The 23,530-nt window shown below is 37.3% G+C and overlaps 1 protein-coding gene across 7 annotated transcripts in view; it reads right to left on the reverse strand.

Moving 5' to 3' along the window:
- Positions 1-905: 905 nt before the first annotated feature.
- Eml4 (EMAP like 4) overlaps positions 906-23,530 on the reverse strand; it is a 138,317-nt gene continuing 115,692 nt past the window's right edge. For 6 of the 7 annotated variants that reach the window (XM_048804482.1, XM_048804479.1, XM_015479732.2 and 3 more), the window contains 6 exons: positions 21,376-21,464; positions 19,777-19,874; positions 7,343-7,430; positions 6,638-6,736; positions 4,236-4,366; positions 906-3,665 (listed from right to left, as the gene is read on the reverse strand). In XM_048804482.1, coding sequence (XP_048660439.1) covers positions 3,192-3,665; positions 4,236-4,366; positions 6,638-6,736; positions 7,343-7,430; positions 19,777-19,874; positions 21,376-21,464 — 979 coding nt within the window. In that variant the 3' untranslated portion in view covers positions 906-3,191. The remainder of the gene's footprint in view (positions 3,666-4,235; positions 4,367-6,637; positions 6,737-7,342; positions 7,431-19,776; positions 19,875-21,375; positions 21,465-23,530) is intronic. The other variant, XM_048804483.1, reaches the window with a different exon arrangement.

Genomic DNA, 23,530 nt, shown 5'->3' on the forward strand with positions numbered 1-23,530 from the left:
CATGTGGTGGTGAAACGCGAACCCAGTGCCTTGTGTTTGAGGCAAGCACTCTACCACTGAGCTATAACCCCAGCCCCCCTTTTAAAATTATTTATTTAATCTGTTATACATGATGGCAGAATACGACAATTCATATTACACATATAGAGCACAATTTTTCAAGTCACTGATTGTACACAAAATATTTTCACACCATTCGTGTCTTCATACATGTACTTAGTGTAATGATGTTGAACCCATTCCACCATCATTCGTAACCCTTTGCCCCTCCCTCCTCATTAAGAAAAAAAAAAAAATCACATTGCTTAATCGGTTTGTTTGGGTCCTATATCAGCCACTCTCAGAACTGATGAGATAGTAGTTTTTGCCCCAGGACAGCCTCTCATGGGTTAATCTGTGTAAGTAGCTCTGAATTTACAATCATCAGAGGAATAAGGTGATTGTGAAAGCTCCATCATTTCTGTGATTGTATAATGTTTGGAATACTCTGAACCTATTAATTCTTCACAAAAATCTGTAGTAGCCAGTTCATGGCTGAGTACACAGGAGAGATGGGGTGAAGCAAGGAGTGCCATGGTCTACTGAGTTCAAGTTCTTCACAAAGACCAACACTGGGAAGGAGCCAGGTCAGGCAGGTAACCAGGATCACCAGGATTATCCAATATTAAATATTAGAGAAAGTGGAGATGAGAATTAAATTAAAGGTAAGCCATTCCCCAATTACATGGGAGCGTAAGTCAGAAGTAATTTCCTGTAATGTTATGGAGTGTGTTACTACCCCAATGATCTCATCCATAGCAGCAGCAGCCGGCTGGTAAATGTTTCCTTCTGATTGCCATGTCTTCTGATAATTGGTTAGTTATGGACACTAGCAGTATAAATGAAGAGTTAAGAGAGACAAAGGAAACATTTTGATTATTTTATTTTTTAATCTTCAAAATTTTCTGCCATGACACAGGAATGCATGATAGAAATGGCTCAACATCTTCACATGAAACACTTGGATTCATTTTCATTCACAAGTTTTTCTAAAAACATCTACAATTTCATAATTCCCACCCATTTCCAACCATTATCACAGATTTAACTGACCATTAAACAGTAGTTGCCAGCATTAGATAGCCGGAACGCTTTCTGCACATTAGTAGTGTCTTTGGAAACTACCACCCAAGAGTATCACAATTATAAATTTCATTGTACATGGCAACTCCAAAGGTGACTGATGTCCCCAAATAAACTCCCTGCTTATTCATGGAGAAGTATATCCCCCAGGTACTTTGTTCATTTCCTGTTCTTACAGAGAACAGCACATGCTGACCTGACGATGTAGTTTTCATTGCCAACAGGTGGTGATACTTACTAGTGCTCTCTGGTAACTACATACAGAACATACTGAAAAAAGTCAGGTTGCTTAGAATCTACATCTCTTGTTTTGAAGAGAACTACTTTGAGGTTTTTAAAAAACAGTTGTAAACAAAAGGAAAGAGATACACACAGACATATATCTATACACAGAGAGACCTACACTGAGTATTGTGATGTGGTGCACATCTTCTTACGTAGAGCTACACGCTAACAGAGTGTCTCTACTCGCCCCTTCACACACCCACACCCTTCCATACAGCGTGTGAATATAAACATAAGTGTCCTTGGGAGTTCACTGGAGTTTTCATATTACCAAATGATGACGAAATACCTGATATGTATTACTCCTGAGAAGATACAAGAAGGGAATGACAGTTCTGATGCACTTTGGAATGGCACAATCACGTAAACGCTTGCATACTTAAGACTTTTGAACTCATCCAAAGTTTCTAAACACGATCCGACCAAAAAAACAAAACAAGAAAATATCAAAACAATGTAGCAAGTTAAAAAATAAGAAAAAAAAAATTGTAATCAAAGTATAAACAAACATATAGGAAATGCATATCTGTCAGTAATTATTTTAAAGTAGGAGACATGTACTTAAGAAAAACATAGTTGCTGACAAAACTTAAAACAAAAAACAAACTTTTCAATGCATAATAATACATGCATTGCCTAAAACAGCCACATTTGATTTGCAAAGCTTATAGCAACTCCGTCAGAAAAAAAAATCACCACATACAGCAAATCTTTTAAGTATGCAATTTATAAAAAATTACTGTGACTGTTATTCACAATTCTGTAAAAAAGAATTTTCAATTTGATGAATATCCTATCAGTATAATTAATTTATATAAAAATTACAACCAATGAATTTCAAGCACCAATTGAATCACTTAAACTTACTGTGTTTGTATTTCTCCTTTTGAGGGAACAAATGACGATGAAGGCTAAGCTAAAATTAGCCAGCTAATTATTACAGTTTAGTTTTAAAGGCATGTGGTTTTTCTTCTTCCATTCACTCGAATGGCAAATGTTAGAGAATGTTTAGGCCAGCAAAGGACTCCTTGGAAGAATCCACCATTTCTGAGCATCAGTGGTTTAATATACATTAAAAGCTCTTCAACAAACTAATGCTTTCTCAGTTCTAGGATAAAATAGATTTGCACACAAGAAATGAAGGACTGTTCCTTGTTATAACTTAGAAAAGGCAGCACCTATATAGTAGACTAACAAGCACATCTGGACATCTACTGGTAGTGTAAGAAGAGGCATTATTATTCAAGAAGGCAACACCATTGCACTTGGCAATACTGAAGTTTTTCTTAATTAAAAAAATTTCCATTTGACATTTGGGGTGGGAGGATATCTCAATAAGAGCACATTGTTTTCCCCAGTTTCTTTTTCTAAGTCAGGAAGAAAAGTGGCAATCTAAGCCAGTAGATGCGTAACAGTGTTTGTGATGCCTCTGGTTGTTTCTGAAGAAAACACGTTCAGATAACAAGAGGGTTTATTTTCAATCAATACAACTGTTGTTTCCTGTTTCCAGTATTTACATCCTATCACTTACATACACAGTGATTTCAGAGACATGATTAATGTTTCAGTCTTTATACTATTAGGTTTGGTTAATTTTAAATGCATACCAAACTGAACCTTTAGGCTGACTGCATTTGAGAGACTGAAATATAAGACTATTGAAGAAAACAGATTATGCAGAAAACACAATCTTGATCAACAGTGATTCTCCATCCTATTATCTGAACTTTATCACAAAATCACATGCAGCTGAAGGAGAAAACAGTTGCACTGAGGACTGGGTCTCAGGACAGGGAGGGAGTGTCTTGCTGGCCCTCAGGAAGAGTAGCTCCACTCTGCTTTCCGCTCACCTCGATGGCTGGTTCTTCGTAAATAGGCTCACCGAGGTCCTCGCTGCCCTCCTCACTCTGTTCCTCGCTGTGGTCTTCGCCTGGCTCCATCGTCTGTTCCAGGCTATTCTCCAGAAGTGTGGGGGAACTGCTTATTCTACTTTCTTCTTCAGCAGTCTCATTTAAGGGGTGGGAGGGAGGCGGTGTAGGAGTATTAGACTGGATGGTATTTTCAATGGAAGAGATGGGGGCTTTGGTTATAGTAGTATCTGTTGTAATCTCATTCTGAGGCAAAGATAACTTTTCCACAAGTTTCCACTGAATGATGCTCATGTCTTTTCCACCAGTTGATATCAGATGACTGTCATTATGAGTAAAACTGACATTGGTGACATGGCTGCTGTGGGCACTGTACTTGTGACTGGGAGCCTATATAAAAGAAATTAAGATAGGAATATTAAAACTTATTCCTAGTCAATGAAATGGACCTGACTGGCTAAGGGAAGTGACTCAGCTTGTTAAACAGGTAATTCAAATCAAAGCTATGAAGTCATCAAATATGAGGAATAAGGCTAACAATAATTGCTTTTAAATACCTCTTTATATAAAAGGATAAACAAAACAATTAGTAACTACTTCTGTGAGATGGGTAGGGGGGAAGTGACTAGGTGTGCAGGATTGTACATGATTCAAAAAATAAGATAAATTTAAAAGTGCCAAAAGATCAAAATAAACTTGACAGTAAACGAAAAGGGACCAAATACCACCAGCTGCTAACTGTACAGCTGTCTTTTTGTCCTTAATAAGGAAGAGGAGATAAGCAGTGTCTGCTTGGATGCTCACAGAAGACCCTGTTCTCCCTCTGTGCATCACTGAATCATGAGGAGTAATTATTAACCCTGAAGATATTTTCTTATCAGTGACACAAAACAGGTCCTAACCATAACAAAACAAAACAAAACAGGTCCTAACCATACTGGTCTGTTAAGATGAGGTTACCTTTGCTTTGGAGCAGGGATACTGAAACAGATGGACTTTACAAAAGTCATCTGCAACAGCTATCACCTTTCTCTTGTGGGATCGCACCAGTGCATTTATGTCTGTCCCATCTGATCCTTCTGGCCAGACACCTTTGACATGTAAACAACAGAAATATAGAAAAATCAGCCTTAAAAAACTGAGCTGTGATGCTGTACATGTTAAATCTAAATAGCCTCAAGATGGAAAACTTAGACTCAGTAGTTCTTAACAGTAGCCAGCAGGTGGGGCTGATATATTAATTTCAGCTTGACTCACCCGAACAATAAGCTCTTCCTTTTTAAAAGGAAAAGTTTAGCAGTTACTTGTATGGCAAATTCAAGAACGGAGCCATAGCACTATGTCTTCAAAGTAGATTCTAAGTTCCTTCAAAGCAGGTGACTCCAAGATACCTCGGAGACCTTCTGTTTTATGGAGATGCACTGGCGGGACGTCCACTGTTCTAGCATGCTACACCACAGAATTTTCACAGAAACATTATTTATGTTCACAGATCAGGCATACCAAATGTAACGGTATGTTACAATTATTATTATTATGCAATTATTCTGAATCATTACAAGGCACTGGTAATGTTGTTCAACACAAACTTCCATTAGGTTACATTAAAACTGTGGAACATTTAAGGTTGGCCCCCTGTTGGCTGAATGTTGCTCTAGAGAATAAATAAGGCTTTGGTAAACTTGCTGAACAAGTAAAATCACTTTTGTTATCTTGTGACAAGTAAATAATTACTGTATTATTACCAGCTACTAGCTAATGTTTGAGTTTCACCCAAAATAATTAAACTGTTATGGAGAAGTCAGGATTGTTTTGTTTAAAATTTCTTCCTTGCCTTTTAGTCTTCTCTGTCCTAAGAGCATAATGGATTTGTTTTCTAATGTACACAGCATAAAGAGATATTCAGATCTGTGATCAGGCTGGAGACAAAAGCCCAAATTCCAGAAGGCAGAGATGTACTATTAAAGAAAAAATATAATATTTTGGATATCTGCTTTGGGTATTGGTGCCACATTCATATCCACTATTTTAAATACTGAGCATAACGCCTCTTTACAAACAAGGCTTTATAATTTTAACTTTTCCATTTATCTTCTAACCCTTTCGGAAGGATATGTAAAGGCTTAAGAAACTGTTACAAAGGACAGATTTCTAGAAATGTCCAAAACATCAAATTAGAAATAATCTCCAGGGGCTGGGGATGTGGCTCAAGCGGTAGCTCGCCCGCCTGGCATGCATGCGGCCCAGGTTCGATCCTCAGCACCACATACAAACAAAGATGTTGTGTCCGCCCAAAACTAAAAACTAAAAAAAAAAAAAAAAAAGAAAGAAATAATCTCCAAATTTTATCTTTAAATAACATCTACTAAAAATGCCTTGGTATTTGGACAAACAGTGCAGGGATGGCTTAACATCCACATGCAAAAGTGTAATTTTTGAATAGTGCATTTTGCAAGGACACAGAGAAACTGAAACCCTCATTCACTGCTGATGGGCCTGTAAAGGGTGCAGGCACTCTGGAAAACAGTCTATTAATTCCTCAAAAGGTGAAACACAGAGTTAGCATTTGAGCCAGCAATTCCACTCATCAGTGTAAACCCAAGAGAGACGAAAACATGACTACAAAAAAAATGTGCACATGATTGTTCATAGAAGCATTATTTATAATGGCTAATAAGTGGAAACAAACCTAAGTGTCCATCAACCAATGAAAGGATAAACAAAATGTAGTATATATCCATACAAAGGGCTGTCATTCATAAAAAGAATGAGGTACTGAAATGTGCCACAACATGAATGACCCTTGAAAAAGTTATGCTAAATGGAATAGAGAAAGTAGATTAGTGGTTTCCAGGGTTGGGGGAGAGGATGAGGAAGGGAAAAGAGATGGAGTGTGATGCTAATGGGTACAAAATTTCTTCTTGGGGTGATGAAAATGTCCTAAAATTAGACCACAATAATTCCACAACTCTGTAAATATATGAAAACCAACTCAGGTGAATTGAACAGTATGTGAGATCTCAATATAGCTGCCATTAAAAAAAAAATGACTTTACCAATTTAAAAGCTTCATTCGGAAAGGAGGGGGAAAAGGAGGAGGAGGGAAGAAAATCTGCATTAGTATGTAAATTCCTTTCCTTTTAACTGTCTCATATTTACTGGGGACCAAATGTGCTGAGTTCTGCAGAGAACAATCCTGTATTGGTTAAATACTAATACACATTTAATTTTTTCTGACAATGACATTAATAGTGATAACACTAAAGAATGTAAATGGACTATATTTCATTTATCAATTTAAGCAAGTAAGCATAATTAAAACCTCAGAGATCGCCTCTTCACATCAGGGGTTATGTTCTTACCAAAGACTTGAAAGCCTAGCACACAGGTATACGTCGTCCAATCTATGTCCTTACAATCCGAGCGATTCCTGATTAGTTTGCAGCCACTTTCAATGTCCCCTTTAAATTTAGAAACAGGAAGTATAATCACAGTGCTTGTGTACAAATGTATTTGAAAGTGCATCTTGATTCAAACTAGCCACGTTTACTTGTATTTATAATCCATACACTGAAAAACATTAAGACACATTTAAAAAGGGAAAAAAAGTGTTTACTTAACAGGGTTTTACAGAACTACAAATTGTTTCGCACGGAATTGTTTTTTTGTTTTCTCCTAAAAAGCATAAATGCCCTATGGCTGTTATCCTTCTCCCTGCCTCCAGGAAAAGTTGTTAAATGAAAAAACATTAAGAGGAGCATCAATCTTACTGAGAAATTTCTTACTACTACTACATGTGCCTTTAGTTCTACACCATTAAACTCATTACTTTTCTGGAGAAGTGAACCACATTTGCAATTCTCATTACTTAGTTCAGAGTAACATATGCTTTGTCAAGTTAGAAGCCAGCATACATTCTCTTGGCTTACTAAAAGCCGAGTTTTGTTCACATGCAAGCATCTCGTGATTTCCAATAAATTACTTCAGATAATTCACATTCTAGGCAGCCTGTTCATTAGTGCCCATGACAGTCACATCTGAGCCCATATATGATTATTCACACTTACAGTACAATATCTCATAGTCTCCCGAGTTAGACATTATATGCTTGTTGTCTGGTGACCAATCAAGGTGTGTGATGTAGCTGGAATGTCCCTAGAGAAAAACAGATAAACCATTAGAAAGCATTTAGAGTTCAGAATGATAAACAGTTTACTAGCCAATACTGTTTTCTGACTAGCCATTTGTCAGAATTCTTAAAGAACAGGGAGCAGTATCACAGCCTCTAGAGCTGAACAGGGCCCACAGCAGGTCCTCAGTTCTTTTTCACTCTGTTGTTGGAAGCCAAAGATGCAGATATGTAAAGATGCCAATGATACATGAAGAGTTTTAGAACTCAAGAGATCTCACCACTATGGAAACATGAAGCACTTGGTACCTGGTAGAATCCTGCTGGCCTTTCACCTAGATACCAGAAACAAGCACTACAACCTCTGCTAGAGCATTCTGAGAATGACAGTTTCTTAAGCCCAAATCTTAGAGGACACTGCAATAGATAACACACCCTCAGGCCTTATTTCAAGCCACTGGTGTCCCAGTGACTCCATTTATATATAGTTGTAGTTGGACACAATACCTTGATTTTTATTTATTTATTTTTATGTGGTGCTGAGAATCGAAACCAGGGCCTTGCATGTGCTAGGTGAGCGCTCTATCACTGAGCCATAGCCCCAGCCCCCTTCTCGCCCCCCTCCCCCGTGACTCCATTTTTGAGAATGAACTATAATTGTTTATAAGTAACAAAGTACAGTTTTTCCAGACTGTTTGTGGCACCAGAACAGTCAGAATGGAGGTCCTGAAAAACTGTTAACAAAGAATATTCTGGGGTAGGAGGAAATCATCCAATATTGCACTTCTTTAGAATAGCTTGGACCTAATATATACCCGACTCCTGAAAGTTTAATCCTTAAACAGGACACCGGTAATCTTTTGCTGCTTCGATTTTATTAATACAGTGGGAGAGAAAACAAAAGAAATTTACTAAAAGCTGAGTGTTGTTAACATGTAAGCATCTGGTGATTTCTGATAAATTATTTCAGATAAGTTATACAGATCTTAACGTTTACCAAAGCTGATAGCCTAATTTTGTACTTTTAAAATTACAAGCTTCCTGCTCACAGGAAGACAGGGTCTTGCTGTGTTGCTGAAACTGACCTCAAACTCATGACCTACTGTCTCAGCCTCCTGAGAACCTGGGATTACAGATGTGCTATCACTTTGGGATGATTTTATTAAAGTTAAATTCATTATACATTAGGCATAGTTTTCTTTCTCTTTTTCTTTTTTTGAGAGGTCTGTTAAGGTGACTGACACTGGACTCAAGCTTGCCATTCTCCTACCTCAGCCTCCAAGTTGCTAGGATTAGAGGCATGCCTCACTATGCCTGGTTTAGGTATGTTTTTAATGATTTACATATGTTCTCTATTTCACTAGTCTTCTGAAGCCTAAGGATGTGTCCCCTAGACCTCTGTGGACCTATTATACCCACTACAGTGCTGCATAGTATTTGTTCCTATTTTTGTGTTTGGGAATATATTAGGTTGGGAATCACTATGCACACAAGGAACCTACCAACTTAAGAAGAAATAAATTTTTTTTCCTTAATGTGGTGCTGGGGACCAAACCAGGGCCTTGAGCATGCTAACTACACTTTTTGCCACTGAGCTGTCTCCAGCCCCAATAAGAAATCAATTTTTAAAATCAGAGAGACAGGGTTCACACAATCTTTTACGTAGTACACACGAAACTGATGCTTGGTACTCTAGTGTCTGCAGAAGCCATGCTTCTAAAACAGAAAACTAGCCTGTAATCCCAGTGACTTGGAGGCTAAGGCAGGAAGATTCCAAGTTTGAAGCCAGCCTCAATAACTTGAGACTGTTTAAAAAAGAAAAAAAAAAAAAAAAAAGGGTGGGGTGGGGAGGTGAGGGGTTGGGGTGTGGCTCAGTGATAGAGGGCCTCTGGGTTCAAACCCTAGTATTTCTCGAGAAAACAAAGCAAACAAACCACCACCACAATAAATCAAAACCAACAACAAAAATCTGCTGTTACATGAAGGATTTAACCAGATTAATTATAACTACAGACCTCCAAGAAATACTCTACTAATGTAGAAGTGTTATCTGCTTCTACGTGAAAAGCCTTTCACAGCATTACTTAGAATAACATTAAAATAAACTTTATATACACATAATATTCATATAATTCATAGGAATGCTAGGCACAATATGTCCAGAAAGTGAATCAACATAAAATATTCTCAAAATGAATTCTTGAGCAGCAAAATCCCCAAATTAAAAAAAAAAAAAAAAAAAAGAGAGCCCTGGGGAAGTTATCAGTTCATACTGGAAAATAGTGAATATGTTTTCTCTGATACTGATGCCAACAAATAAGCAAAGATTAAATGCAACTGCTGGGTCTACAATATCATCTACCCATACATACTTCAGAGTATCTTTTCTCCTCCCTACTTAGAGGCCAATAAAAGTAAATGTTGAGGACCTCAATCTGAAAAACCTGACACTTTTTGAGTTCTGGCATGGTATAAAAGGTTTTGGATTCAGGAGCATTTTGGATTTTGGATTAGGGATGCTAACCAGGGTTAAGCCTATGAAAATATTCTTGAATCCAAAAACAACTCCAAAGTTTGAACTATTTCTGGTTCCAACTCTTTTCAGATAAGAGATACTCAAATGTATATGCACAGCTTGGGGAAAAAAATAGCCTCAAACTTCACCCTCATAGGGCACTAGCTGGCAGCATAATCTGGTATATCTTCTTAAAATATTTCAGCAAAATATTTTAAGCTGACACTTTCATTACTGCCATTAAGTAGCTGAACAGTATAACCACAAAATAATTACAAGTGAAGGAGCCAAAGAACAGTATCCTGGATGGAAAAAATTCAGAAATACATAAAGTTAAATTTTACAAGCTGTATGGAAGATCAACATCTAAATCAGTGGTTTGCAAGTGATTTAAACTTATCAGGGAGATAAAAACCACCATCACTGAACACCGCTCTCTACAAACAATAACAAGGCCTAAATTTAGTGATCTAACTCCTCTCCTGAGTAAGCCTCTTGGTGTCTCCTTGCCATCTACAGCTGACCTGTCCAATGGCATCTCTACAATGATGACAACATTCTCTGTGTGTTCCAGTGCAGCAGCAACCAGTCACCTGTGGTTTCTAAGCACCTGAAATGTGATTAGTGCTTCTGGAAACTGAACTGCACTTAATGTTATGACATAAAGCTGTGGCTGGTAATTGCTATATTGAATAATGCAAGTAAAAAACAGTTCATTCTTTCTCTGCTGATCTTTTATTATTTAGTAAATTTCTAGAAAAAACCCAAAGGTCTGTTTTTTAACATTTCTGTTGCATTAGTCTTGTCCTATTCCTGATCAACTGTCACAGTTTTTTGTAGCATGTGGAAAATTTCAGATGAACTTTAGAACTATTTTATCAGACCCATAAATATCATGTTAAAAATTTAAATAAGATTGCATCACACTTGGAGAACAGTTTGCAGAGAAGAAATCTTTATCAAATGTTTTCATCTAGAAACATGCTAATGTGTCTATCCTTTCAGTTCTTAGTTTATGTCTTTTAGCAATGTTTCACACGTTTTCCTGTGCTTGTGTGGCTAGGTCTATTTTCAAACCTTCTATAGTTTTTGCTGCTATTGTGAATTAAAAATTTCCATCACATTTTAAAATATACTTTTGCTGGTTTGAGGAAAAAGAGACCTTCATATAGTGAAGAATACAGACTGACAGTTGCCTATCCAAAACATTCCTTTCCTTGGGTGCCCAGCTAAAACATGATTACCCAATCTCCTCTGCAGTTATGGGCGGCAGAAGTCATTTGAGTATGGCTTCCAGAAAACCTTTAAGAAAAGTGAGCTACAAAAAGTAGCTGAACAGGGGCTGAGGTTGTGGCTTATCAGTAGAGTGCTCGCCTAGCACATGCAAGGTCCTGGGTTCAATCCTCAGCACCACATAAAAATAAATGAAATAAAGGTATTGTGTCCAATTACAACTAAAAAACATAATTAAAAAAAAAAAAGTAGCTGAACAGTGTTCAGCTTCTGGTCCTTGCTTTTAACCTTTCTACATGGAACTAGGTTGTGGTGGCTGGAGTTCTGACAGCACTTTATGATATCGAAGATGGAAGCAGCACACTAAAGAGATAAAATAGAAGGAAAGAAAGATTCTAAATTTGCCAAGCATGGTGGTGCATGCCTGTAATCCCAGCGGCTTGGGAGGCTGAGACCCTGTCTCTAAATAAAACACAAAATAGGGCTGGGGATGTGGCTCAGTGGTCGAGTGCCCCTGAGTTCAATCCCCAGTAACAAACAAACACCCGACCCCCCCCCCCAAAAAAAAGAATGATCTCTTTTNGTTGGTTTTCATATATTTACAGAGTTGTTGAATTATTGTGGTCGAATTTTAGGACATTTTCATCACCCCAAGAAGAAATTTTGTACCCATTAGCATCACACTCCATCTCTTTTCTTTGTTATGTGGTATTGTGGATCCATCCTTGCACATGCTAGGCAACTGCTCTACCAATGAGCTACAGCCCTAGCCCCTAAGGACCTCTTTTAAATGAGACCATATCCCTAATTTAAGCCACTAGGTACTATGTAAAAATCTTGTTACAGTAATATTGAATTCTGCTAGTTTACTGAAATCCTGCATTAGTTTTATGGTTTATTTTCTTGGAGACAGTTATCAAAATCCTGATCAAAAACCTCCTCACTTTTACCAGCAGTTCTTGTAATGCTTCTTAGTGTATAACTGTAACTTCATATACTTTTATCTTCTGGGCTAAGGTCTTTGAGTAACATTGTAAAAAGGAATTAGTCAAATAAAAACCATTTTATTAGTATTCAGGTACAGAATAAATCTTTTTTTGTTTTGTTTTTTTAGTACTGGGAGGGTTGAACCAAGGGGTGCTTAACCACTGAACTACCTCTCCAGTCCCTTTTATTTATTTATTTTGAACAAGGTCTTGTTAAGTTGCTTAAGGCCTCTCTAAGTTGCTGAGGCTGGCTTTGGACTTATGATCCTCCTGCTTCAGTCTCGTAAATCATTGGGATTACAGGCAAACACCACCATGCCTAGCCAGAATAAATCTTAATTCTACTGCAAACAGAATAGAAACTAGGTCAATCAGGACACAAAATCTTTCAAGGAAAATATTCAACTAACCACAGTTTGAAACTAATTTTGAACTTCAATGTATTGTTTTAAATTTTTTTTTTGTAGATGGACATAATATCTTTATTTTTATTTGTTATTTTTATGTGGTGCTGAGAATCAAACCCAGGGCCTCACATGTGCCAGACAAGCGCTCTACCACTGAGCTACAACCCCCTACAATAATGCTAAATGCTGAAAAACACCTCTAAGTACAACATAGGGTTCATTTGCTTGAAAAAAAAAATGCTAAAAGGCTGAGTGCCATGGCTCATGCCTGTAATCCCAACCACTCAGGAGGCTAAGACAGGAGGATCACAAGTTCAAGGCCAGTCTTAGCAAAAAGGGGCTGGAGGTTGGAGATGGAGCTCAGTAGTAGAGTATCCCTTACTTAGTACATACATTATCATATCTAAATCTCCCAGCAACCTTAATATGGACGCTCACCCAGTAGATAATGTTTAGGAGGCACAGAAATTAAGTATGTTTTCTAAAGCCACATAACAAAGAATTGGTAGGGCCAGGGTTCAAAGCTAGGTCAAAGGATTCCGTGGCAGGCAAGATGAGCATGGCATTCCAGCCTTTTACTCATTCCTGTAACACTGAAGACAAAGTAATGTAAAAGTGCCATTTGTTCATAAGTAAGCCGGCCCCTTTTCATACATTTTCAAAATAGTACAGGAAAAGCCAAGGTAAAGAAATATATTGTGAGCCAGGCACAGTGGTTGGTGCACGCCTATAATGCCAGAGGCTCTGGAGGTTGAGGCAAGAGGATCCCAAGTTCCAAGCCAGCCTCAGCAACACAGTGAGACCCTGTCTCTAAATAAAATATAAAAAATGGCTGGGGATGTGGAATAGTGGTTGAGCGCCCATGGGTTCAATCCCCATAACCAAAGGGGGAAAAAAGGTACAGTGTGCTGAAATAAAAGCAAAAAGACTTCCTAACACTGGTACTGAGAGGGCTCTGAGATAATATATCACTAGTCTTTAAGTTCTTTTTAGCTACAAAACTCTTCTGTCATATTAAATCTTACCTGAGAAGCCCAATATTATGTAAAACAAAATAAAACCAGAACCATTCTAGCTCAGTCCACCCTTACCTAAACCTTTCTGAATCCCAAGCTTTATATAGCAACAATTATAAAATCATACTGCTTCTAAAGTATCTAATATAATTTATGAATCTATGAATCCCACAGACTATATATCAAACCACTTTTCCTAATATTTCCTAAACACCAAAAATGTGGGAAGTGGCAGAAAGAAAAAAGGGTGGAGCTGGGCCCGGTAGCACACACCTGTAATCTCAGTGACTCAGGAAGCTGAAGCAAGAGGACTGTAGGTTCAAGCCTGGGCATCTAAGCTAGATCCTGTCTCAAAATAAAATTAAAAGGACTGGGGATGTGGACCAGTGGTAGAGTGCTTGCCTAGCAGGCATTAGGTCCTGGATTTGATCCTAAGCACTGCAAAATAAATCAATAGAAAATAAAGGCTGAAGTTGAGTTCTCAATTAGATGACTGAACTGAGAAGCATGAAATGCTTCAGACCAGGTCAAGAAGGCCTGGCATGCATATTGGAGAGGACCTAGAGAGCATAAGGGCATCACAAAGAGAAATGCTACCAGGCAGACAGGCCCCAGAAGGGTAAATGAAAGGTGGGATGGCCACATATCAGCAGGGCAGATGACTCCTCCCTACCTCTCTTCCCCTCATCCCCTAATCCTCTCAGCTGACCTGGAGTGGTCTAGCTCAGAAGAGCCAGCTGTTTCCTGGGAGATCATTGGGGCCGAGATGGGCCAGGACCAGTGATTTGTAGTAAATTTGAGTTCTGAAGTGACATCTTTTGATACCTAACAGCAAGTAGTAAGGAGTCTGAGGAAAAAAATATAGGCTCATTCACTCTTCATTTTTTGTTATTTTCTATTCTTAAAATTTCATTCACTTCTCAATACAGATGACTGAGGCTAGAGAACTAATACAAGAAGTAAATGCTGAGAGGTGGTTATCATCTTGCTTTACTGCTTTCATAACTAATGAGATTTACTCCTGTTTTATAAGCAATGCCTTAAGGCTGTGTTCTAGTAACACAGTGACTGGTTAGTCTGAACAACACAGGCCAACATACAAAGCTAGGTAATGTCCAGGACAAAGAAGTAAGTCCTCTGGTTGGTAGGCTGGGCAATTTAAATAAATAAAAGGCAAAAAAGCATCTTACCTTCCCTCTGTACTACTTCAAAGTTAAAAAATTCTTTTGAGAGTTAGCATATTGTTCTTTTGTACTATACCTATTTTTGCTTCATTTCTGAAATTATAAAGATTGTGCATCATTAAAACTAAATGGGGCTGCCTGGCATGTGTGAGGCACTGGGTTCGATTCTCAGCACCACATATAAATAAATAAAGCTCCATCAACAACTAGAGAATACATTAAAAAACAAAAAACTAAATACAGGGGCTAGAAATAGGATAGAAAAGAGAAATGACAGGGTATGTGAAAAGAGATTAATAAAAGTGTTCTTGCCAGGTTCTTCTAGCATTTGCCAATGGTTTTCCAGGCTCCTGAGGCTTGATGAGAAACATCCAAAATTTTAACCCAGTCCTAATCCCTTTGTGAGACTAGTTTATTAATGTACTTATACTGTGAGAACTGAGATTGGCTTGATCAGAAGGTGTAGAAAAAAAAGGATCGTGATATATGAACTTTTGGTTCAGTTGCCTGTTTTCTTATTCATCAAATGAGGAAGTTGACTAAATAATGCTCTCTGCACCTTATTTGATAAACTTTTGATTCTAAATGTACATATTATTGTCCTTCTGAGATCTGACTTAACATTTTATTTTAATTCTTTTGTGATGACAGAGATTGAACTCAGGAGTGCTCTACCACTGAGCTACACCTCTGGCCCCTTTCAATTTTTGAGATGGAGTCTTGACTAGGTAGGTCACAAACTTGCAATCCTCCTGCCTCAGCCTCCCAAATTGCTGCAATTTGTGTGTCATCATGAATTTATAGTTTATGCATTTTTTTAAACACTGCAATTTTAAGAAGATAAGGATGAACTTCGGAGAGATTATGAAAGATATTTGGGATTAGTAAAATAATGAAATCAGGGCTGGAGATATAGCTCAGAGGCAAAACAGTTGCCTAACATGTGCAAGGCCCTGAATTCAATTCCCAATGCTAGAGGGGGAAAGGCAGAGGGAAGGAAATCGGTTTCAATGAACAGAAGAGCAATTTTTTTTTGTTTGTTTGTTTTTTTAATTTTATAGAAACTATAGTGGATGTTCCCCAAGAGCCTCGGAGAGTTAAACTTCAGAATTAAGATAAAGCAGAAAGGTAAAGAAGTATGGGTCATAATGTGTCCAAGGTTGGCAAGCCTTGAATATAAGCTAACTATAGGATGACTCTATCCAAAGAAAAGTGTGGCACTGGCAGGAGGGTGGTGAGCAAAGAAAAAGGGGTCACAGAAGCATATGTGGGTAGTGCCACCTATGTCCAGGGTAGAGAGACACAAATCAAGACCAGCTCCAGTGGTAGCAATTACTCTACCATGGATATACTGGATTTGCTCAGCCCATTATATTCCAGTTACACAGGTACATTCCCATAGAAGCAAAGTATTGGCTGGGGGATGCTCATGTTCTGTCCCCTTGGCATGTATATATCTTACTTTAAAATGAATAAATTAGCATTCTGATTATAATTTGGTTTCCCGGGGCTTACTTACAGAGAGAGAACTTAGTTGGCTAGAGGAAAACAAGAATTTGGTGATATTTTATCAATCAGCTTTGGAGAACATGATTAATCTAAGTCCATCTCTCCAAAATGAATCTTGTTTTTGAACTTGAGTTTGAGAGCAAGCCCCTGGCCTGTACTGATGTTGTCTTTCACCAGGGAATCATGCACCAGCCTGCTGCTTTTTACCAAGAAGTGCTGCTTTGCATTCTTGTGTACCAGTCATCTCAACTGACAATTTTTACAAAAAGTGATACCGTGAAGAAGTACAAATTCCAAATGCTTATAACTGGTAATAATTTATTACAGGTACATTTCCTAAAATTCTAAGTCCAGTATGCTTTTTCAGTTACAACAGTCACTTAAACATTTTTGACTAGCAACAGGAAAATTATTGGAAATAAATAATAATAAAAAACAACATTTGTATTTGGAATTCTGAGTGCAGTTCTCGTTGTTGCAATTTAAGAAAGACCTAATCTTGGGGCTGGGGTTGTGGCTCAGTGGTAGAGCGCTCTTGCCTAGCGTGTGTGAGGCCCTAGGTTCGATCCTCAGCACCAAATAAAAATAAATAAATAAAGGTATTATGTCCAACACAACTAAAAAATAGATATTAAAAAAAAGAAAGACCTAATCTTCACAACAATGTTATAAAGTAGGAACTATGATAATCTCCAATTTTAAGATAATAAAATTAAGATGCAGAGAAGTTAATTAACTTGCTTAAAGATGCAAACCAGTAAGTGGCAGAACCAGTGTTAATCCTGTTTTGTTTGTCCTATAAAACAGCGACAATAAAAGAGATGAAAGTAAAAGCAGTTAACAGAAGAAAAGACCAGTTGGTGGAAGGAGACAGCTGGAAGCAAAGCACAAAATAGAAAATAATTAGAGGGCTGGGGGTGGGGCTCAGTGGTAGAGCCCTAGCCTAGGATGCATAAGGCCTTGGGTTTGATGCTTAGCTCTGCAAAAAAATAAAATAAGCTCATTATGTTATTTAAAAAAAAAAGCTAGAAAAGCAGAAGAGTTGAGCCTTTCATTATAGCCTTAAACAGTACTATAAACTAAGTTCCTAAAGTTATCAACATACTTTCAATTACTCATTAAAGATAAAAGCTGCCTAATTAGAGTAGGAAAAATTGCATGCAATTGATCAACTTGCCATTTTTTTTAACATTTCCAAGGTTATTCTGATTATCCCATGTCACACAATGCTCCATTTCTTTTCTCGATCAGTTGTACTTTAACTGCATGTGCGCGCGTGTGTGTGTGTGAACCTGAGGACTATCATATACTGGAAATATAAATGGTTTATAAATGGGCTGGTTTTAGCACATGATACAACATATGCAAAACAAACAAGTCTTTCTTCCTCAAATAGTAAAGCCAGGTGGGATGACACAGGCTGTAATGACAGCTACTCAGGAGGCTGAGGTAGGTGAATCCCAAGTTCAAGGTCAACCTGGGCAAATTAGAGAGACTCTCAAAAATCAATCAATCAATAAAAAGGGGGTGAAGAGGGGCTGGGATTGTGGCTCAGCGGTAGAGCGCTCGTCTTGCACGGGTGGGACCCGGGTTCAATCCTCGGTACCACATAAAAATAAAGGCATTTTATTGTGTCCATCTACACCTAAATATATGTAAATTTTAAAAAGGGGGGGCGAAGATATAGCTCAGTACAGCAACACTGGGTTCAATCCACAGTAGCACCAGAAAGTGGGGTGGGGGGGAGGTAAAGTAAATGGCCTGGTTTTTTGCTTATACAGGTTGAGTACCCTTAATATGAAATTCTACAAAATCTAAAACTTAAGTTCCAGAGGATACCAAAAGTGTAAAATTCCACATCTGACCCAAGTGACAAGTAGTTCAAAGTTTAAGCACACTAAAAACACTGTAGAAAATTATGATCAGGCTGTGTGTGTATGTTATATATAAAACAGAAATGAATTTAGTGTTTTGACGTTAGTCCCATTTCCAAGATAATCTTCCTACAAATATACAAATATTCCAAAATCTAGAAATCTGTGAAATCTGAAACACTCTGATCCCAAGTATTTTAGATAAGGAATACTCAATCTATACATGATAAACTAAATTTCAGACCCATAATAAAGTTTATTTTGCTTACTATAAAGTCTCTTCTTTCTGAGGGCCATAATTTTTATTTATTCCCCCAAGAGCAATTGTTTGTGATCAAGACTGTTTAAAGGATCTGTGCCAGTAATCCACACAGTGGTTTGCTAATCCTAAAATTAACATACATACCAAACTACTTCATTTTCTACAAAAATATGGTTAATATTTATTGGGCACTTTTATGCCAAACATTGTCCTATGTACTTCATATGTATTAACTAGTCTTATCCTCACTTCATGGATGAGAAAACTAAAGTAGAAGGTTTAAGTAGCCTGCCCAAGGTCATAATAGCTTGTGATAAAGCAAGAATTCAAATCCAGGTAATCTGATCCAGTCTGTGTTCCTATCTGGTAGGCACTATCCTGCCTACCTTTCTCAACTAGGGACTGAACCAGGGTCTTGCACAAGGTAGACGAGTGCTCTACTGCTACACCCCTAGTCTCAGCCATACTTCTTCTTTTTTTTCCTTATTTTTTTTTTTTAGTTGTCAATTGACTTTATTTATATGTGGTGCTGAGAATCAAACCCAGTGCCTCACACATGCTAGGCAAGTGCTCTACCACTAAGCCACAACCCCAGCCCTCAGCCATACTTCTTGATGACAAAAATCTTGCACATATTCCTAGCATCTAGAGAATTTCTCTAGCAGAGCTCCAGCCACATAGTAAGTACTCAACCTGGTCTACAGAATTTGCTCTAAATTTTTTCTCCTGTAATAATAACCTAATCAAATTAGAAATGGGCAACAAATCACAGGAAACCTGCTTTTGCTAACTTTTTTTTTTTTGCACTAGGGGTTGAATTCAGGGGAGCTTTATCACCAAGCAACATCCCAGTTCTTTTTAAGTTTTTTTTTGAGACAGGGTCTTGCTAAGACTGGCCTCAAACTTTCAATCCTCTTGCTCCAATCTCCCAAATCACTGGGATTACAGGCATGTGCATCGCGCCTGGCTTATGTTAACTCTTAAATGCATACATTCCCACGTAAATTATTTTATTTTTAGTGGCAGAAATGTAATACAGGTCGTTGTAGAGTGTCACGTAGACAGGGACTTAGGACACTGAGATGGCCTGTTATTTCTCACTAACTCTATTTTTAAAAGTTTTACTCTAAGAGCTTCTCGTAGAAACAGCTTTAAGAAACTGCCTTAAAACTAGTTGGAGAGAAGTCACCAAAAGAAGTCATCTTTCTAGAGTACATAGGGGAACTATAATGTTTTGTCAGATAATATCAAGTTTTCAAAAACAGAGATTAAAGTTTTAAAGCAGCTAACAACAGAAAAAGGTACATCAATGAAAATATTCCATTCTCTTTAACAGAATTAAAAATTTCCTAATAATTTTACAACTTATTTTACTTTACTACTTACAGTGCACTTTCCATATCTGCTATATTTTCTCCCATTTTCTGAGACTACATAGAGGTAAATAAAGTTGTCGTGAGATCCTACAGCCAGGAAGGTACCATCTAGAATGAAATAGAAAAAGTGTTGACTAGAGAAATAAGGTGATAAATTGATTATTACTTTATTGGACTATACTAATTGATGCTTTAAAAATGTTGTTAAATCTCATTAATTTAACTGTTATTTGGCATTTGATGGGCAAATCTTATCACTCAGCGTACTTGAAAAACAAATGGTAACTTAGTTCAACACAGAATCCCTCCTTAGAGATGCTCACAGGCCATGGACTCTATCTTCCCATCTCCTTTTACTTAGTTAAAAACTTGCCTCAGAGAGGTTATTCTGCCTTTACCAGTAGAAGTACACAGTGATCATATGGCAAGCTGGGTGTATATTCTTAGTTTGGCAAGCACAAATGATCTAATTATAGGGTAGGATCTCTTGGGAAGGGACCATGTTCTTTTCTTTAATGGTCTCCCCTACTGTAACTACCATAGTGCTAGTCACAGAACAACAAATGGTCAATAAAATCCACTGATCTTTGGATCTGTGGTTATTTGTTACTACAGCATTAAAAACAAACTAATAAAAACAAGAAAAGCTTTGCTGCTTCAAGAGGACTCCAGGTTTATAGCTTGGAACACATACTTCTCTTTGTGTAATTGAGAGAACAGTATTCTGTGCTTTTTTACAAATAACTGAGAACCAAATAAAAATATCTTGAGGGCAAGTATTGTGGCTCAGTTGGTAGAGCGCTTGCCTAGCATGTGTGAGGCACTGGGTTTGATTCTCAGCACAGCAGATAATAAATAAAAAAATAAAGATCCATTGACAACTAAAAAATATATATTAAAAAAATCTTGATCCAACAACTAATAGAATATATTTTCAAGTATAAGAATATGTGAGACTAACACTAGGGAAGAATGATGTGAATCAAAACCACATCAATAATGGGAAAAGGTAACTGGAATATTATTGTGGAAACTTATTTAATATTTGAATAAAGTACAAAAAAATACTCAAAGCTAAATAAAGTTACCAAACAATTATAATGAATTGCTAAGTATTTTACTTAAACCTATCATGTCCATGCAGCCAATAATAATATAACTAGGTTCTAAAGAACTTCTATGCTTGTGTATTTTGAATATTACTATAATTTCTTTTATACTTTCACATACAAAGAGAAGGTTACCGACTTGAAGTAATAATTCAGCCTAATACTGCTTCAAATTCTGAGTAGTTACAAAAAAGGACCCCCCCCAAAAAAAAAACACACAAGGAACTTGACTGCACTTCATTCTGTTTTCAATTGCAAATGCAGTTGTAACAGTTCATTCTAATTTGTGTTTGCTTGATGATTTAGAATGTTGTTTAACTTCAGCAGATCTTTTGCAGTTTCCAGAAGTGGAATTTAATCTGATGTTGGGGGAAAACATATTCAATACTTAAAAACTCTAGAAAGTAGAAAAAAAGGAGTCAGCTTTATCAGAAGTAAAATTATGCAATTATAGTGAAATTCTATGAATGCCAGGATGGGGATGGAATACATTTACCTACCAACTGAGTAGCGCATCACAGAGAGCTGTTCATTTCCATCAGTGTGAATAGAAACTAGATCTCTGGTTTCTGCATCCAGAACAAACCACCTGTTAAAAAATACACAAAAATTTCTTTAGATATTAGCATTTATAGAAAAAAATGGTTTCTGGCCTTTTCTCTACTTTTAAGGAATTTCAATAAAAATCTTTTAAGTGTAACATGTTTCTTTTACTGAAGAATGAATTTACTTTGCAAAATGATGCTAGATACAGTATAAATAAACGTAAATGGATCTAGTTATATTCTCATTTTTGGTAGATAATTACTGAATGCCAACTGTGTTTCTGCTAGGCATTATTTAAACAGAAAATAAGAAAATAGGGTCAGTGTTCTCAAAGATTATACTAGAGTTGGGGAAAAGAAAATGAACCAATTGAAATAAAGAATGATTAAATGCTAATCTCAGTGATGGCCACTGAGGAACTCATAGAAGGAAAATGAACTGACAGCAGACACAAAAAAAAATCTTTAGAGAACATGTAGGATATTAGCTGAGTTTAACAGGAAATACAAGCAATTTAGGTAGAAGGGAGGGACCAGGGACACCATGAAGGTAGGAAGAAACAATAGCCAGTACTCCACCTCTGAATACCTCCAATATCTGCACACAGAAGCACTGAATTCTTTGATAGCTTTTCATTAACATTTATAAGAAAAGTCAAAATGTAAATGCCTGAGAGGCAACAATGACTTAAATGCAACCACATTATAAATGACTACTGTCAAACCTTTTTCTAAGAGCTTATCAAAACATAGGTATAAAGAAAAGATGAGAACAAAAGACACCTAAGGTCAGATAGGTTACAGACAGCAGTCCTAGCTGGTTGGAATTTTAAATCATAGTAGGCACTAAATACCTGCAGAATGAAGAAATGAACAAGTAAATTTAAAATAAGTCTTGAATGTGACAAAAGCCAAGTTTTGGCAAGAGGTATTTAACAGTAATGCAGTGTGGGGGGAGAAATGACTGGGGAAGAGAGAATGAGACAAGACTAGAAAAATAACTGAGAACAACAAGAGTATCAAGTTCTATTTTTAATTATTCAGAAGGAAAAAATTTCACCACTAAAATCAATAAAAGGAATCACAGTGACAGATTCTGAAACATTATAACTAACATTCGAAAAAAAAATTTTTTTTCTTTATTTTTGCAGTTCTAGAGAGAGAACCCAGGATATTGCAAATACTAGGCAAATGTTCTACCACTGAACCTCATCCCCTTAAAGGAATTATTTAGAAGAGATGAAAGGGCTTGAAATAATTAAAAATGAGCAGTGGGCATGGTGCCTGTAATAGTAATGACTTGGGAAGTTGAGGCAGGAGGATCATAAGTTCGAGGTTAGCCTTGGCAACTTAGTGAGACCCTATCTCAAAGGAAAGGGGTGGGGATATAGCTCAGTGGTAAAATGCCTCTGGATTCAAAGATCAGTGCCAAAAAATTTCTTAAAAATTCAGAATACAAAAAAAAAAAAAAAAAAAAAAAAAACAAACACCATGATTTAGTGTATTCTAGGAAGAAGATGAAAAACTACATGATCTCAATCTTTATTTTTTGGTAATGAGCACTGAACTCAGGAGCACTTTACCAATGGGCAACATCCCTAGTTCTTTGTTTTAAATTTTTTTGAGACAAGGTCTAGCTAAGTTGCTTAGGGTCATGCTAAATTCCTGACTTCAGAATTGTGATCCTGCTGCCTCAGCCTTCTGAGACACTGAGATTACAGGTGTTGTGTGCCACTGTGACCACCAGAATGACCCCAACTCTTCCCATATCAATAAAATCCTCTTCAATTAAACACATTCATAAATGAACTTTATTTTGTGATCTAAGGCTGGGTGTGGTGGCATCCAACCTGTAACCTCAACAACTCAGAAGGGTAAGAAAGGAGGATTCCAAGTTCCACACCTGCCTCAGCAATTCAGCAGGGCCCTGTCTCAAAATAAAAAAGGCTGGGGATGTAACTCAGTGGTAAAATGCCACTGGGTTCAATCCCCAGTACCTCCCTCCCCCACCGAAAATTGTGGGCTGGGGATGTGGCTCAGTGGTAGAGCACTTCCCTACCATGCCCCAGGACCCGGGCTCAATCCTATGGACAATCATGATCTATGGACC

This window comes from Marmota marmota, unplaced genomic scaffold (genome assembly GCF_001458135.2).
Source record: "Marmota marmota marmota unplaced genomic scaffold, marMar, whole genome shotgun sequence".
NCBI lineage: Eukaryota > Metazoa > Chordata > Mammalia > Rodentia > Sciuridae > Marmota > Marmota marmota.